This window comes from Micropterus salmoides, unplaced genomic scaffold, assembly GCF_014851395.1.
Source record: "Micropterus salmoides isolate LMB-PRFRI ecotype aquatic unplaced genomic scaffold, ASM1485139v1 Ms_hic_scaffold_12, whole genome shotgun sequence".
NCBI lineage: Eukaryota > Metazoa > Chordata > Actinopteri > Centrarchiformes > Centrarchidae > Micropterus > Micropterus salmoides.
In genome coordinates this window covers 18468098-18484119 of record NW_024040263.1, presented here as the reverse complement: position 1 = coordinate 18484119, position 16022 = coordinate 18468098, and the positions used below count along the sequence as shown (strand labels likewise).

The following is a 16022-nucleotide window of genomic DNA, read 5'->3' as shown; positions in this document are numbered from 1 at the left end:
CTTCACCACCATGAGGATTGTGGTTTTGAAAATGGTCTTTACTTTAAGTATGTCGGCACAGTTTGGAAAGCACATATATGTGGATATCGACGCTATATGGCCTTACGCTCAACTGTATTGCAGAGATTTTTACACAGATCTCGCCCCCATCACTACACAATGGGAAGAAGAGACACTGAAAAATGCAACATCTGGGAAAGTTACTGGTGTGTTCTGGATCGGACTCTACAACAACATCAAATTCAACAAAGAGATTGGACTCGTAACACAGTGGAAGTGGTCAGGAGGAGGAAATGCAACAAATATACCGTATATGGTTTGTTGGGAGGGCTGTGAATGGTCTGGATGGCACAGTGCCTCAACACATAAATTTCCCTTTTTCTGCTTTAACCTGATCGTGGTGGAGATGAAGATGACCTGGGAGGGGGCTCTGAAGCACTGCAGGGAGAATCACACTGACCTCACCAGCCTGCTCTCTGAGACCGAGCACCTTCTGGCCCTGAAAGAGATCCAGAAAGACCGCATCACTGAGTGGGTGTGGATCGGCCTGCGTTACCTGGAGGGCAGCTGGCTGTGGGTGAACGGTGACCCTATGTTGTACCAGGCCTGGACCCAAGGAGATCAGGACCACCAGTGTCCAGTATGGACACGCTGTGGAGCTTTAACCAGAGGGGGAGTGTGGGAGAACCGGGACTGCCAGGAGGAACTCAACTACATCTGTTATTAATTCTCAGTCATGTCATCTGACTCTTACTGGAAAGGTATAAGGTTTGAACATTCAAAACTATTACAATAAAATCTTTCTCAGCAAATAAGATTTGTAAATCTTTTTTCTGTCCCCTTTCCTCAACAAAATAAATATTTTAATAGAAAATTAAGTGTTAATTGGTTCATGATTCAGATGAATTAAACCAAATATTTATAGACGATATATTAACAGTCATTATATTATGGAGGAAAATTATATTGTGATAATCATTATTGTTTTATTGCCCTGCCCTAGGTTAGATTTGTTTTAAAATGCTCAGTGAAAAAGTCATTAACATCTTTTTACAGGATGCTTTAAAATGTATTTTTAATTTGTGTTTTGTACAAATATTTTCTATCACTGTCTTTTGAAAAAAATGGTGATTTGCTTCCTTCTACACATTATGTTTAATATATTGTGGTTATAATGGCTGGTTTTCGCTGTCTAACAGTCATATCTGGTGGCTCTCTGACAATGTTTAGTAGCAGCATGCATGCCCTAGTTTGTTAATAACAGTTGATGCTGTACCTCCAATATACGGTAGTTGGTGTGGATGATTATTGTTAATTGTGATCTATAAATAAAGCAAAATCAACAATAAAGCAAAGTCAAACTCGTCTTAATTTCCAGTATATAAAAAGTTGAAATTACTTTTTTTTTTTTAAGAAGACAATTTATTGACGTTAAAAACCAGGCACAGACCAAATATCTACAATCACAATGACCATATACAATATAGTCACAACACAGGATCAATGAAGACTACAGGAGTGGTGCGAGGATGAAGATAAACTGACGAGGAAAAACTTCCAGATGTGACTCACGGCACACGTAGGGCACAGTTTGTGTTACACAGCAAACATTTAGAGGCATTTAGACATCAACTCCTGTCATTAGATTTCTCTTTCTGCTACACAACCTTCCCCCTTATATCACAGATCACACTGGATGTCTTTCTGCCATGTTACCAACTTCCAAAAATCTTTAGTGCGTTACACTTTTGGTGCGTAATGATTTATTTTGTCATATTAAATTTTTTCAGTATCCTCCACTAATGAGATCTTCCGTTTGGCATTTATTTCTATAAACTCCTGTATAATCATTTTCTATATATCACCTATTTTTTATATCCACAATAATAAATAATAGTCACAGCAAAGGGCACACTGTACAAGCAACGTAAATGTATTTGATTCAACCAATAATTCTGTGTTTTCTCAAATATTTACGCTAGGAAGAGGCTGAAAAATGAGTGTCAATGTTTCGGAAAAAAGTCAAATTTTAAAAGTGCTGACTTAAACACAGGAAGCAGTGCTAAGCGCGTTGCCGTTTGTGTTTTCAAAATCAAGCATTTCAATTACAAAACCACAAAATCCTGATGACTGAGATGCCATCACCGGTCTGTACATCTTCCAGGTCCATGGTTCTCAAGCTCAGATGTGACTGATTATCATTACTTCTTTAAAAAAGCACATCTGGTTCCACTCCGCTGAGTCAAAAATGCACCACAGTGGTATATAAACTTTAAATCAGCATAGTTTTGAGGAGTATGGCAACAAAGGCTTTATTGTGATTTGCTTCCCATAATGCAGCAGTGTGATTGTCTGAGCCTGAAACAAATTAAATATCTGCTAAAAGTCTGCTTGTTAATTGGCAAGTAAGAAACATTGCCCTATCTTGTACAAGTTTCATAAACACGAAGGAAGCCAGAGCTTCTCTCTCTGCAGTGCTTTGGTTTTTGCAACCTCAGCGATGTTGACTACACCAGCTTGCTGAGTGTCCCGTTTGTCTTGACAGCATTTTAAAATACCTTGTCAAGGGCAACAATGCTGCACAGCACAGTTAGCTTTTATTAGTGGCAGCCATATCTCAGGCTGTCCAAACATAAATAGTTAGAGGAGGAATAAGTTCACTTCACAGCAGGGAGTGTAGCTTCAGTCCAAGACTGATTTAAGAGTGTGTCAGGTATAACATCAATATCTCGAAACACACCTACAGACAAAAACAGGCACATTTTCATACTTAAATATCAACATAAACACGCACACACTCAAGCATTCTTACTCTCATTCTTACTCAAACATTTATCCACCTGGTTCCTCTTTTCAAAATCTTGGTAGTGCTTGATCACTGTCTCTATAAGCTCCTCAGCTCCGTTTCCTTCTTTCATGGGGCTTTCAGTGAGAAAATACTGGGTATCATTATCCCCTCATTTTTCATCCTGTTTCACTGTAGCTCAACACTGTTCAACTCTTCAGGATTTGAGACCCATCCGAGCCATCAGCTGCTCATACACAGTCCAAGCCATAGCAGCCATCAGAGTGCGTCGCAGAGACCTGGGTACAGCCCCGCGGAAAAACCCACCCATGCCATGCTCCTGAGGGAGAGGACAGAGCAGGAAAGTTCAGTACGATACGTCAATGATGTAGTGGGCAAGCCCTTCATGCAAACAAGAATGAGTACTGCTAATCCTGCTTCTCCCTAAAAAAAACTGACAGCTGGGATTAAATGAGCACACACCATGTAAATGTAGCGAACAGCATCTGCCGTGCTCCAATGGGACGGCCTGACTTGAATGTGTGTCTTCACCACGTCTGCAGGCTGTGTGACCAGCGACGCCATGACACCTGCCACCACCCCACAGCTGAAGTTCACCAGCGGGACGTACGCTGACGAAGCCACCTCTAAGAGAAGAGAAGCCAGGTATCAGGAGAGTATAACCATGTACTGATGTGCGTTGTGTGTGTTACAGCCTGAACAATGCTGAACTTTTGAGACGGATACCAATATTCAAGAGTATTCAACACTTATATTCACATTGTGACCAAGAGTGAGCAAAACAAATTTCTTTCGTCTTTCTGTACGCCAGTTTTTGTTACATATCGGGCAACGTATGCTGAGTGACGCATTTAAAATAAAATATTATTAGCCAATGTATCCGTTTTGCATTCATTTTGCTGAGAGCAGTAAACAGTAGTAAAGTTTTGACACATTGAGAAAAAACAAACAGAGGTGATGCTAATTTTCCAGTCGGATACCATTAAACAACTGCAGGGGAAGAGACTGAACAAGATGATGTGATTAAAAGTTGAACCTCAAACACTGAAATACTGTGGATCAATTGCTGGAAATATTTGTATTTATGTCATGTATTTCAGGAACATTACATTCTCCTTATTGGTCCACACAGCCCTTTCTTTTCATCTGTCACGATTATTCTTCTCTCCAGTGACAAGTCACATGCTCCATGTACACTGTGATTTAATCACCAAGTGTGTTGCACTTGGCAACTGATGAGCAAAAGTGACAAGCTTTTCCACCTCAGCCAAGCATTTTTGCGATATTTGTTTCCCCCTTTAAATTTCTGGTGTTTCCACTCAGGTTCGTTATTGGTTCATTAAATATGTGTAATAAAAAGGTGGATGGAAACACGCTTTGTGTAGCTGGTCATGAAAAAACTTTTAAGGTTTAAAAAAACAAAACAAAAAGCACTTCAAGCCCCTTTTGGAGGCCAAAGATTTAAAAGCATTCACTATCCAGGATTGATTTTCTGTAGTACAAGAACAAAACATTTTAAATGACCTCCATTTTGATTTTCTGATGCAGTGTGGCTCTCACCTTGAGGCAGCCCCTTCTTAGCCTGGCTGTAGAACATGACGTAGATGCCGGAGAACGGAGCGTCTCGGAGCAGCGTGGCAGTCAGCCCCGAGAACAGAGCCCTGATTCCCTCTGTCTCATACATACTCCTCAGAGCCCCGGCCACACTCACATAGTTGTAACAGCCACTCTGAAACAACATGCGAACACATTAAATTTGTATGGAATATGTTTATTTACACTGTTGCTTTTATATCACTGGGAGGAACTACTTAATTGCCTGGAAACACACAGTTAGATACAGCTTTTTCAGTGTTGCAGTCTGCTGATGGAGAATACTAGTTGTAGTTTATGGTTATTAATTTAAGAATGCTAGGTAGAATCGCCATTCATTGGGTACAATGTCTGTTACCCACAGATACTTAATGGTTCATTCATTAGTCACCATCTTTCACATGCAGTGACATGTCAGCCAATGAGCCCTAGAACTCAAACGCCTGATGAATAAATAAGATGAAGGTGGACATGTCATGGAAGAACATTCTCACTCTTTGTTGAAATTCATGCAAACACAAATATCCACGTCTTGTCTACTGCAGCACAAAGTAGCCCTTTATTTGCCTGTTTCCAGACTTTTTTTTCCCAAGGTCTGGCTCATTGACGTCTGTTTCCCGAGTTGGAAAAACAACCGACCAATCAGAGACGTGCAAGCGAGATTTAAAAACGTGGAAGTTATCTTCCTGTGCCAGAACCAGAAAAATAGCATCTTATCACTTGTATTTTACAACTGCTATCACGAGAATGCTACATTTTTTCTAGGTCTTGACTAAAAGAAGGCTCCACATACACAAGTCCTACTTATTACTACGAAAACATGAGTTGATGAGGAGTGCCTGAAGGCATTTAGTAAGACTCCGCCAACATACTGATGAGTCAATAGCCCACAAAAAGCAGCTTCCTTTCATGTGGCCCGAGTGTTCTTAAAATGCTCTTGTTGGATCAATACATTTCGATTTGTCACCTATTGTAAACATGCGTCATGTGCTAAAGGTCTGTTATTCCAGGGAGAAATCCCACCTGGCTCAGAACAAAATACTGGAAACAAGTTCAAATATAGAGAACAAAGACAAAACATTAAATCGCTGCCTAAAACTGCCTCATTGACTGCCTTGAATTAAACTGCCGTGTTAATAAGTTAATAACATTAACTGAAAGTTGACTGTGGTTGAAGTCCACTAATCAGTTAGCATGTCTCAGGTCAGATGGACTCTGAAGTCTCTCAATATGTAAAGAAACTGTTTCTCACCTCAAAGCGAGTCTTGATGACCGTGAATGGCAGCATGCAGACACCAGCCACTGTTCTCGCACCCGCTCCGAGCAGAACAGCCTCGCCAGCATTGGGTGCCCGGTCCAGGAAATAGTGCTGCTTCAGGGAGTAGAAGGTGCTGAAGTAGATGCCCACCCCCGGGATGCAGCGCACAAATGACTGCCGGAGAGAAACGTAAGTGTTAAACATTCCTCATATTCTGTTTTGTGCCTAATGTGATGGTGCTAAAGGTGGTGCTAGCTATGATAAATGCCAACCAAGCATGTAAAGTATTTGATATTTTGACAGTGGTAAAAACATGATGAGCATACATTCATACTATAAAGATGAAATACCACGAGCGTGTCATCCTTTTGATTTCTGTTGTGTTTTGTTTGACTTAATAAGTAAAACCAAAGAGATGGCCTAGTCTATGTCAAGACATTGTGCTAGACGGATGTCGTTTCTATAAATTTAGCATTCTGACAGAATAACAGCTATGTGGAAAAGAAGACCTAATTTGGCTGTCTGGTTCTTGGAGCAAGACGGAGAGGTAACGCTAATGTAAGCTGAAAGACAAAGAGTGCACATGGATTGGTGCTGGAGAACAAATACCCCCGCTGACTACTTACTACATACATACATCAAACAACAGGATACATAGCGGCAGAAATTATTGCAAATGTTGAAAACAATAAACGAGGACTGTTACTCACGGGTGAAACTCCCTTCCACAGACTGAAGAAATTCTCTTTCCTAATAACATTTACAAGAACTGTAAACATCCCCACCTTCGGTGCACTGTAAGATGAAATTGAGGAATGGTTATAGACACATTCGAAATGTGCAAAACATCCAGACAATATTATAAAATATAATATAAATCAAACTAAAAATATAACAATTACGTGGGATATAAGAGAAGATAAAACGAGAATAACAACAATAAAATAAACAGGCAGCTCAGATAGAAATTGGGAAACGCTTTCTGATAAAAGTGCGTTTTTAAAAGAGACTTACAAGAAGACACTGACAAGAGACAAAACATAAAAGTGTTTGGATGTTCATTGTCGGAACAATAAACTATAGAACAACAATTACTACAGAATTGATCCTCTGGAAACTGGTACTAAGGCACGGCCTCCACCTGTGGAACGGAGGTAACTGCAACATAGCAGCCTGACATTATGATTACATGGTGCTGGGTGTGACTAATTGACCTATATGGGTCATAACATCAAATTCAGGCTGGCAGTGCCTGCTAATGTTGTCCTGCCATGCTGTGTGTGCGTGTCATGTTGTGCCTGGAGTGCATGCTACTTATCATGGTGTGCATGAGTCAAAGTCAAGAGAGAGAAAAGATAACGCCAGGGGCATGCTGATGTACATGCGTCTGACAGCATGCAGGCAAAATGTGTAGTGTGTGTCTGTGTTTGCATGTTCATAAACGAGATGTGTCTGTGTGTTACGTGTGCACACACACCCCGGCTTGGCATCGTTCTGCAGGGTCTGCAGCCGTGTCTTGATCAGATCCAAAGGCTGGAAGAGCAGCGTAGAGCAGGTGCCACTCAGAGAGCCACACATAAAGGCTTTGAGAGCTGGGTGAGCCTGGGGGCGATGAAATCAGAATTATTGACAGGGAGTGTTGGAGGATCACAGACAGAGAAATGGGGAGAGGAAAAGAGAAACAAAGGATTAATCACAGTGCTCTCGAAAGAGCAGGGAAGTGTTATCCACACAAATATCTGAATCAAAAATCCTGACAACAGAAGTGTGTGCCAAAATAATGAAACATCTCATGCACATGGAGTGGACTTAAATTTGAATATAAATATGCTTGTATGACATTTCCACTACAAAACAAAAACAAGCCTGTAGCACAGAGCAAAGGCCAGGTTTGCACACAGCAGAGATGAGCGGAGACAGTCCACGCACACACACACCCACAGAGGGACTGTTGGGTAGAATTAAACTGAGACTCAACATTATCTGTGCTTGCATGCCTCATGGACAAACGAGCAGCGAGGGTATGAGACACAAACATGGACAGACGCTAAATTTAGCTGTGTCTGAAACAAATGTAAACGTGGAACAGAAAAGGCTCATCATGAGGCAATAACAACAACCACAACCACCACAAAATAAAATGACGACACTATACGTGAGCTGTCTGCTAGACATGCAACATTTAATACATAGTATATGTACTTGCCACACACACACACACACACACACACACGTGACACAAACACACACTCTTACCTTCCCCAGGCTGCCCGGGGCTCGGCTCTGAGAATCATGTTTTTCCTGCATTTTGCCCTCTTTCACTAACCTCTCTCCGTGATGCTGCTATTACAAGTAGCATATTATAAAATAAACCTCCATCTCTCACCTTCCTCTCCTCTCTCTACTTCCTTCCCTCGCTCTCTCGCCAACCCACAGTGGCTTTCTCCTGCTCTCGTCCTCCCTCCCCCAACTTTCACAACCAAGGCAAAAGCTTAATCCAGTCTTTCGTTTTTCTATGGGCTTCCATCTTTATCTTTCAGAGACACACTCACACATCTGTGTTTCATGCTCTCCCCCCACCGCAAAGCTCACTGCTAAATTGCATCTTTGTCAAACGGCATGAGTCACAAAGTGGCTGTGTGTGCATTCGTGTATCCCTGTGTGGTAACAAGAAAACACAATTCCAAAATATCCTATCAAAATTACCAAAATCAAACTTTGACACCAGCGCCTGGGTCAACCATTCAGCCAGAGCAAGAGAAAAATCAACATTTCTCTGTTATGCCCTCCACATCACAATTAATATATTTTAATATATATTGACATAATGATATAAAATGGCACACATTGCGGTATTGTCAGTATTGCCCACGTGTAGCTTAAACTGTTGTGCCATCAAGTTGGACTGGTAGCTTTGACAGACAAATAGTTAACTTAATGGTGAATAAGTGCAGAATATTACTGTTACGTCACACATACACAAACAGTATTACAATTTGGTTGATCACCAGGAACAGTCTCAACTGTTTTATTTGTATGGGAAAATGTTTGCTGATAAAATACAATTAATCTCCTCTGACAGATTCAGTACACTGGCTGTGCGATAACCATAACAAACAGTGGCAGCAGCCAGCAGGTGCACTCACCGCTGCTAACTCCATCTTTGACCTGGATGCTGAGCCGGATGAGTCCAGTTTCTCCCCTGCTGATGCCGTTTTGAAGATGGTTCCGATCCAACGTTACTGAAAGTGGGGAAATAACATGGCAGCCATGAGTCACATTTCAAAACATTAAGGTCGTTTGCAAAGTTTCTAAGATGCCGGTAGCAGCAAGCTAGGTTAGCTAGTGCTGTCAGAGTATGCTAATGTAAAGGTAGAATGACATCAGGACACTGCGTCGAACTCGGATATATAGCGACTGTCTGGTTACAACACAAAGCGCTACTTCAAAGGCAAACACCGTAAAACCTTACCTTACAGGTATGACAGTTTGTTTTGGAAAGGATCACCCAATCGCCACACAGCGTGATAAACTAACGTTAGGTTACCACTGTTTCAGGCTAACTTAGCATGCTAGCTCCTCTTCCCTGACTGTAGTACGTTAAGGACTGATGGAGGCGAGGGTCATCCTTACCACCAGCTTCAGGAACGCCATGTTGTATATTTATTGTGATTTGTCACAATACGAGTCAGACACAATACACAACAAGTAGTTAGCAAACACTTATTGCCAGAACGTTCTGGCAATGCTCGTCAACTAGCTAACGTAGCTCATTCCAAGTTTAGTTTCTTAACTTTACGTTAGTCTCTTCTGCAGTATAATATGTAACGTTAACGCTGTTAATGTCCTGCTGTGGCTGGTGTCCCAAAACGGTTTTCCCCCAAAGAATATTTTAACCGCAGTGTCACGTGTCGTGCAACACTGACTGATGTTATCGCCACTTGCTGCTGCGACTGTGTTAGCATGTGGCTAGCTGTGTGTTCACCTCCAGGGCAGCGTCGACACCATGGACACACACATCACTACACTTCACAAGAGAACCACGTGTACGTTTGGTCAGCGATCAAAATGCAGTCAGTGTGCGAGATCTGCAATAAAAAGCACAAATATATCTTGATTACAGAGTTCATATTCTACTGTTTCAGTTAGAATTGCTTAAGCAGGCACGTGTGTACAATGCAGTTCAGTGCATTTTCTAATAGTGGCCTCAAGATGTCGCTGTTGCTCCGTGTGTCAGTCGTGAGAAGTATGATTTAGTTGATGCTTGGGGTTTTTCCACATGTAAATAACTACCACATTGTTTTTAAGCTTACTTCATTCACATAATTATTTTATAACTTGCATCTGTTTATTCCATATTTATATATTTTTTAATCTATTTATGTCAACTGTATGTATATGTCCATGCCTAGCACCTAATCACCATAGCAAATTCTTCATGCATGTAAAATACTATCTGGCAATAAAGCTCTTTCTGATTCTGAAAGGTAGATTTATCATTTTACAGCACAGGGTTGTATAACGAGATGACGGTTCAATGATGATAAAAGTGTAATTGTCTTAGCAAAACTTACTTCTCACAACACTTTACAACAGATTTACATGCACTTTACAAAGAAATATATATGTGTATATGTGATTTTATTGTGCTGTATTGCACCTTTGTTATATTGACCTCTGTAATGTCTCCTGCCAGGGAGATGAAAATAAAATGATGAAATTTCAGATGAAAATTCGTCTTCTTCTAAATCAGGCATATTTACACTGAAATGTTTATTAATGTGCCCTGTCCCTTTTAAATAAATAAATAGTAAATTTAATGATTGGAAACCTATTTGAATTACAAATATGTAGTCATCCTATCAGTGGGTAATCTGTAGGAGCATAAATCAACTGTCAGATTACCTAAAACTGCTGAGACGCATCTACTTGAGGCTCTATACTGTTCAAACTGAGACAAAAGCTCCTATCACAATTTAACCAGTGTAAACTTCCATAACACTATTAAAAAAAGTCTACAAAACCTACAGAAGTGCAACATAGTACTGAGTGTAATATATATATATATATATATATATATATATATATATATATATATATATATATATATATAGCACTGTGACCAGCTGATTTGAGTCGCCTTACTCTGTAGTTACTAATACAAACATTTGGCAAAGAAGGTATGATATTTATACTACTATCAAGGAATGACTGGGTACAGTTGAATGTGCAGGACAATGGGATTCTTGCTGAGACTTGATGAATTCATGTGGCATTGAGTTTCAGCTCTCCCTCACTTCAGCATCCTCATTAAATGTGAAGTTATGAGTTTCCCCCAGACATATTTGTTGTACCATGTAGAAGCTTGTCAGAACTTGAATGAAACTTGCCTGTAGTGTCTTTTTTTAAAGCCATTATGGATTGTTCCTCAGAATAATGCACTCATTCACACAGGGTTATTTTGAAAAGCAATGTACAAGACAAACAGGGAATTTTGTACTAAAAAGACTAACTTTGGAAGATACTCATTTTTAGATTTTTTGCACAGAAAGACTGGACTTTGTCCTCAATCACACAGCATTTAAAATGGTGTGTTCTTTTCACAGCCATATGAACAGGAGGAATGATAACTATGGCCAAAAACTGTTTCATGCACGTATTGGCATGTGATGATTGTTTTAATACAGACTTGAAAAATATAAACCTACCTTTAAGCCCACAAATTGGGTTAATTCACACAAGAGACAAGGACGTTAAATGCATTTGATATTTGCTCAATTTATTGCATTAAGGCATTTGATTAAAAATATAGAATAGTCTTCAAATATTGGCATCAATTTGTTTGATAATACATTGGTAGGGTATCATACCTAATCTAAAATATGCAGGACTCAACTAGTGAAACATTTGGAGGCTAATGTGCTAACAGCATCCCCCTCACTGTGCAAAGCATAGCACACAACATAGTAACTTGAGAGCTAATACATGACCCACCACCAACAATCAATGTGTAAAACCAGAGAAACAATAAGTCAACCAAGCCATCATAGATGATTGTTCAAAATGTGCACCAACATTGCTGAATTTCAAATCATACCACCACTGATGAACTGAACAATTTCCATTCTCGTGTCTGTGTAGGCATTGTGCAAAATTGGTTGAGGTAATAACAGGACAGGATAACACAGTGAGAGGGAAAGCATACAGTACAGATGCACATATTTTTACTGACACTAGCAAATGTGAAACTGCATCAAAATCTGCCCCCCCCCCCAAAAAAAACCAGACCCTTATTTGTGTGCAAAACAAGCATAATGTCCAGTGTTTCCCCCAAATGGTACAGTAAAAGCATGTAAACCTCAAGCACAAATAAAATGAAATTGTAATGGCTTGTTAGAAGAGAAATGTGTGATATAATATACCCATTTAGTAGAAAAAAAGACAAGTATGCGTGTAGCCTTTGTAGAAAAACACCACTCAGATTTACTGAGATGAATTCGATTATTTGGCCAAATATAAAATGTCTTATATGGAATGTTACAGTAAGGCTATAAGATGATTAAAGGGAATACAAGGCTAAATCCTCCTCTTAAAAGTCTTCCTTTATAGCTTGCTGGCTAATGTTTTACGATATCTGCATGTGGACTGTGGTCACTATAATATTTCCCTCTTGGCTCTCCTCCGTTCACTCAGCTGATGGCTCAGATGCCTCGTGTTGCCCTTCCATGTCCTCATCACTGTCCAGGCCAGTGCGATTCACGGTACGCCGCATATTGAAAGGCAAGTCCCCACGCCTTTAAACAAACACAATGGTTAAAAAAAAAGTAGGAAAGATGAGTCATACAATATAATGAATACCATACATTAAAGACTATACTTGTATATGTGTATAATCAAAATCCCTAAAGTTTGGGGACTTCACTGAGCAGAGGTCAAGATATTCTGATATTTAAACACCCAGAACAGGTCAGAATCCAAAAACCTTCCTTAAGCATTGCACTGCTCTAACATTGTTGGACTCGAGATGGACAGTTTGTTAAAGTAGTATCAAAATCGATGCAGCAGAATTATTTTTATTCCCCACACACACACACACACACACACACACACCCCTTGCATCACTCCGGTTATTATCAGACTTTGCAGAGCTCCTTCAAGGCCACAGAGGACATTATGCAACACATTTCACAGACTTGAAACTGATCTGCATGTAGTTCCCCTTTAACTTATTAAATACTCTACTCTCAGTTGTGAAATGTAACCTGTTATGCACTCAGAGACAGACCCTCTGGATAAATAAGTGTTAGAAGCCTCTACCTGAGCTTGCTCTTCAGAGTGCTAACTTCACGGTTCATAACGTCTGCTGACTCAGTGGCATCATCCAGCTCCCTCTGCAGCTTCCTGCGGTAGGCGTTGGCTCGTGTCACCTCCTCCTCTGCCTCCTCTAACTGACGCTTCAGCTGACGCATTCGGGTGTTGGTCTTCTCCACCTGCAAAGAGAGGGTTCAATTAGTGCCAAAAACAATACAAGCAGATCAGCAAGGATTCAAGTCAGGATCAAACTACACAACAAGACTCCTCTCTCCTCCTTTTAATAACCTGGAAATTAAAAGTAAAAAAAGATTAGTGATGAGGCTTACCTGATCTTTGAATTGCTCTGTGTTGCGCCTCTCGTCGTCAACCTGCACCATGACCTCTTTCAGCTTCTTCTCTGTCCGCTTGGCCAGCCTGGAGGCCTGCTGACGCTCCCTGAAATGAGTAGAATATGAAGCAAGGAATCAGTCCACAGTGTTGAGACTGTGAAAGTACAAAAAAGCTGCTGAAGTACGAGAAAAATGTAGAAATCTTTATAAAATATATAATTACTGAATCGGGAACACACAAACATTATTACTGAAACTTTTAGGATCTGGGGATTTGTAAAAAAAAAAGAAGAAAAGGACTGGTCATGGTCAAGTTCTTGTTTGCTTTGAAACACCACCCAAATAGTGTTTTTACAGACTGTTATCAAAGTGTCACTCACTTTGACTCTATGTCGAGCTGTTCCTCCAGCTGAGTGATCTTGGCCTCCAGGGTGGTAACGGAGGACTTGTACTTGGACTTGATGGCCCCCTCGAGCTCCTGCAGCTTCAGCTTCAGCTCCTTGTTCTGGCGATCCAGCTGGGAACGAGCCCCCTCCAGCCGCTGGGAGGAGCTGCGCTCTGCAGCCAGCTCTGTGGTCAACTGCTCAGCCTGATGTCAGAAACACAGTGGAGAGACCTTGTTCAAGTAAAGCATATCCTAAAGTAGTGATCTCAGTTGCCCTGGATGTTTCACATTTTCTTCTTCTTGGTTGCAGTGTTTTTACTTCACTTCAACCTTTCACCTGACAATATTTTTTTTGTCGCTGCTCCAACTAACTACAGTCCTCCTCTGTTTATTCCAAATTAGATGTTATCACTGATGCCAGAAATATAAAACATTACTTTCTTACCTCCTAGGATCAACATATGGGAGTGCGTCCTTACCTGCAGCGTGGTTCTCTTCAGGCGATCGTTGACCATCTCTGTGTTGAGATGCTCTTCCTCCATCTCCTCCTCCAGCTGGGTGATACGAGCCTCCAGCCTCCTCTTCTCATCTGCCAGCAGAGTACTAGCAACAACAAGGGTGGAAGAGGAGGGGCAGTTAGTGAATGGAGACACACTTGTAGATACTGCATAAGCTGACCTTGTATTTTTAAAGTACACACTATGCAGTTCCACATGACAAAGTGTACATGTACAGTAGATACTAAAGTCATGCACATCAAGTTAATTTACTGAAAAAACATCTGAAAAGTGGCTGTTATTGTTTGATTCATACTTCTTGCTATTGTTGCTGTTAATCTCGTCCTGGAGCTCATCTCTCTCGGTCTGAAATTGTTTCTTGAGTCTCTCTGCAGTGGCCAGATCCTGAAGGAAGGACAAGACACAAGTATATTAAGACTTTAAAGCCTGAAGCTGCAGAGGTTGTTGGGACAATAACCTGTAAACCTTGTGGCAATTTCAGCTAAGTTAATTACAGAAATTGGACATGGTCTTAACAAAAAATTTGCTTAAAACCATGGTGCTGAATAGAGACAGTGCTTCAATGCTCTTCTATACACTAATATAAAAGTATGCATTATGTGCTAATAATTATAATAATAGTCAAGTGTCTGTAGCGAAGGGAGTGAACCAGTCACGCTTACCAAAATACAAAAACGGGTCTACAGGGTACCAAACATGCAACTTAACCACAATGCCGAAGAGCCTGGCTTGTTGGTATGGCGGTCCGAGCACATACTCAGTAGTAGTGACAGTATTCCGTCAGTGTCTTTTGTTACATGTCTACTTTAAGCAGCAATTATTGTCTCAGTAGGCAATAAAAGCAACCATGACTCTTAATGTCATTGCACTTTAGTGGAACTATTTTATTAATTAGATAATACCAATAGGAAATGATGTGCGTTGATTGACGTCAATCAAACAACGACAACAACAACTAGAACCCTCCTGCCAATTTTTAAGCCCGCACAGATGAGAGAAATTACTTTTAGCTCAGATCTCATTCCTATGACTGACTATTATGTCCATTGCAGCGGCTGACATTTTTTCAGAAATCTGCCAGATGGGAGTAAATTTCTCTAATCATCATGTGACTGGGACGGGACAGGAAAAAAAATATAAATAAAAAAGACAACAGGAGTGAGCGGGACAGGAATCATAGCTCTGTTTTTATTTATTTATTTAATATATATATATATATATATCTATATCTCTACAGATTTTCAATTCGAATGGGAATAACCACTATTTTCTGATATTTTTATTTAATTCTCCCAGGATTGTTATGGCACAAGATATTTCATTTATCTTTTGTCATAGGATTGGGACAGGACAGGAAAAAATCCACTCCCCTGCCAGCCTCTAGTCCATTGTAGGTATAACCAAAAAATGTATAAACTACAGAGGCGTGGGAGGGGGTAAATTTATGAGAAATAAAGTCAAACATTCTCTGAAATTATAGTCACAAATACTCAAGAAAAATTATTTTTCAGATGTGCTTGTGTTTTTTAAAGGCTCTGTACTCTATTAAAAGCAGGGTATGCAGATATTAGCAGTCACATCTAAACTACTTTCACAAATCAGTAACATTTATTAATGATCTGATCTAAGATGTGACACAGAGCTTTGAAAGCAATTTAATGCTCTTCAATGACTGGATATGAAAGTACCTGGCGTGGACCATTTCAATGTGTCACAGAAAAGGTCAGATCTCACAATTGTACAGATGGTTTATTATTTAATAATAATATTAATATTATTATAATATATGCAATATATGTAATTTATAATATTGTCCAAG

The 16022-nt window shown here is 40.1% G+C and overlaps 1 protein-coding gene and 1 pseudogene across 2 annotated transcripts; both read right to left on the bottom strand.

Moving 5' to 3' along the window:
* Window positions 1-1413: 1413 nt before the first annotated feature.
* On the bottom strand, window positions 1414-9823 carry slc25a38b (solute carrier family 25 member 38b). Of its 2 annotated transcripts, none has more exons than XM_038713826.1 (8): window positions 9643-9823; window positions 8804-8899; window positions 7135-7259; window positions 6368-6452; window positions 5652-5831; window positions 4367-4535; window positions 3269-3432; window positions 1414-3125 (listed from the first exon to the last, which is right to left on the bottom strand). In XM_038713826.1, exons 2-8 carry the CDS (start codon window positions 8816-8818, stop codon window positions 3003-3005), a joined length of 861 nt encoding a protein of 286 aa, XP_038569754.1. In that variant the 5' UTR covers window positions 8819-8899; window positions 9643-9823; the 3' UTR covers window positions 1414-3002. The 2 variants fall into 2 exon arrangements, with proteins under 2 accessions (XP_038569754.1, XP_038569753.1); XM_038713825.1 differs by lacking the exon at window positions 9643-9823 and adding an exon at window positions 9130-9576.
* Window positions 9824-11415: 1592 nt separating this feature from the next.
* LOC119899298 overlaps window positions 11416-16022 on the bottom strand; it is a 28551-nt pseudogene continuing 23944 nt past the window's right edge.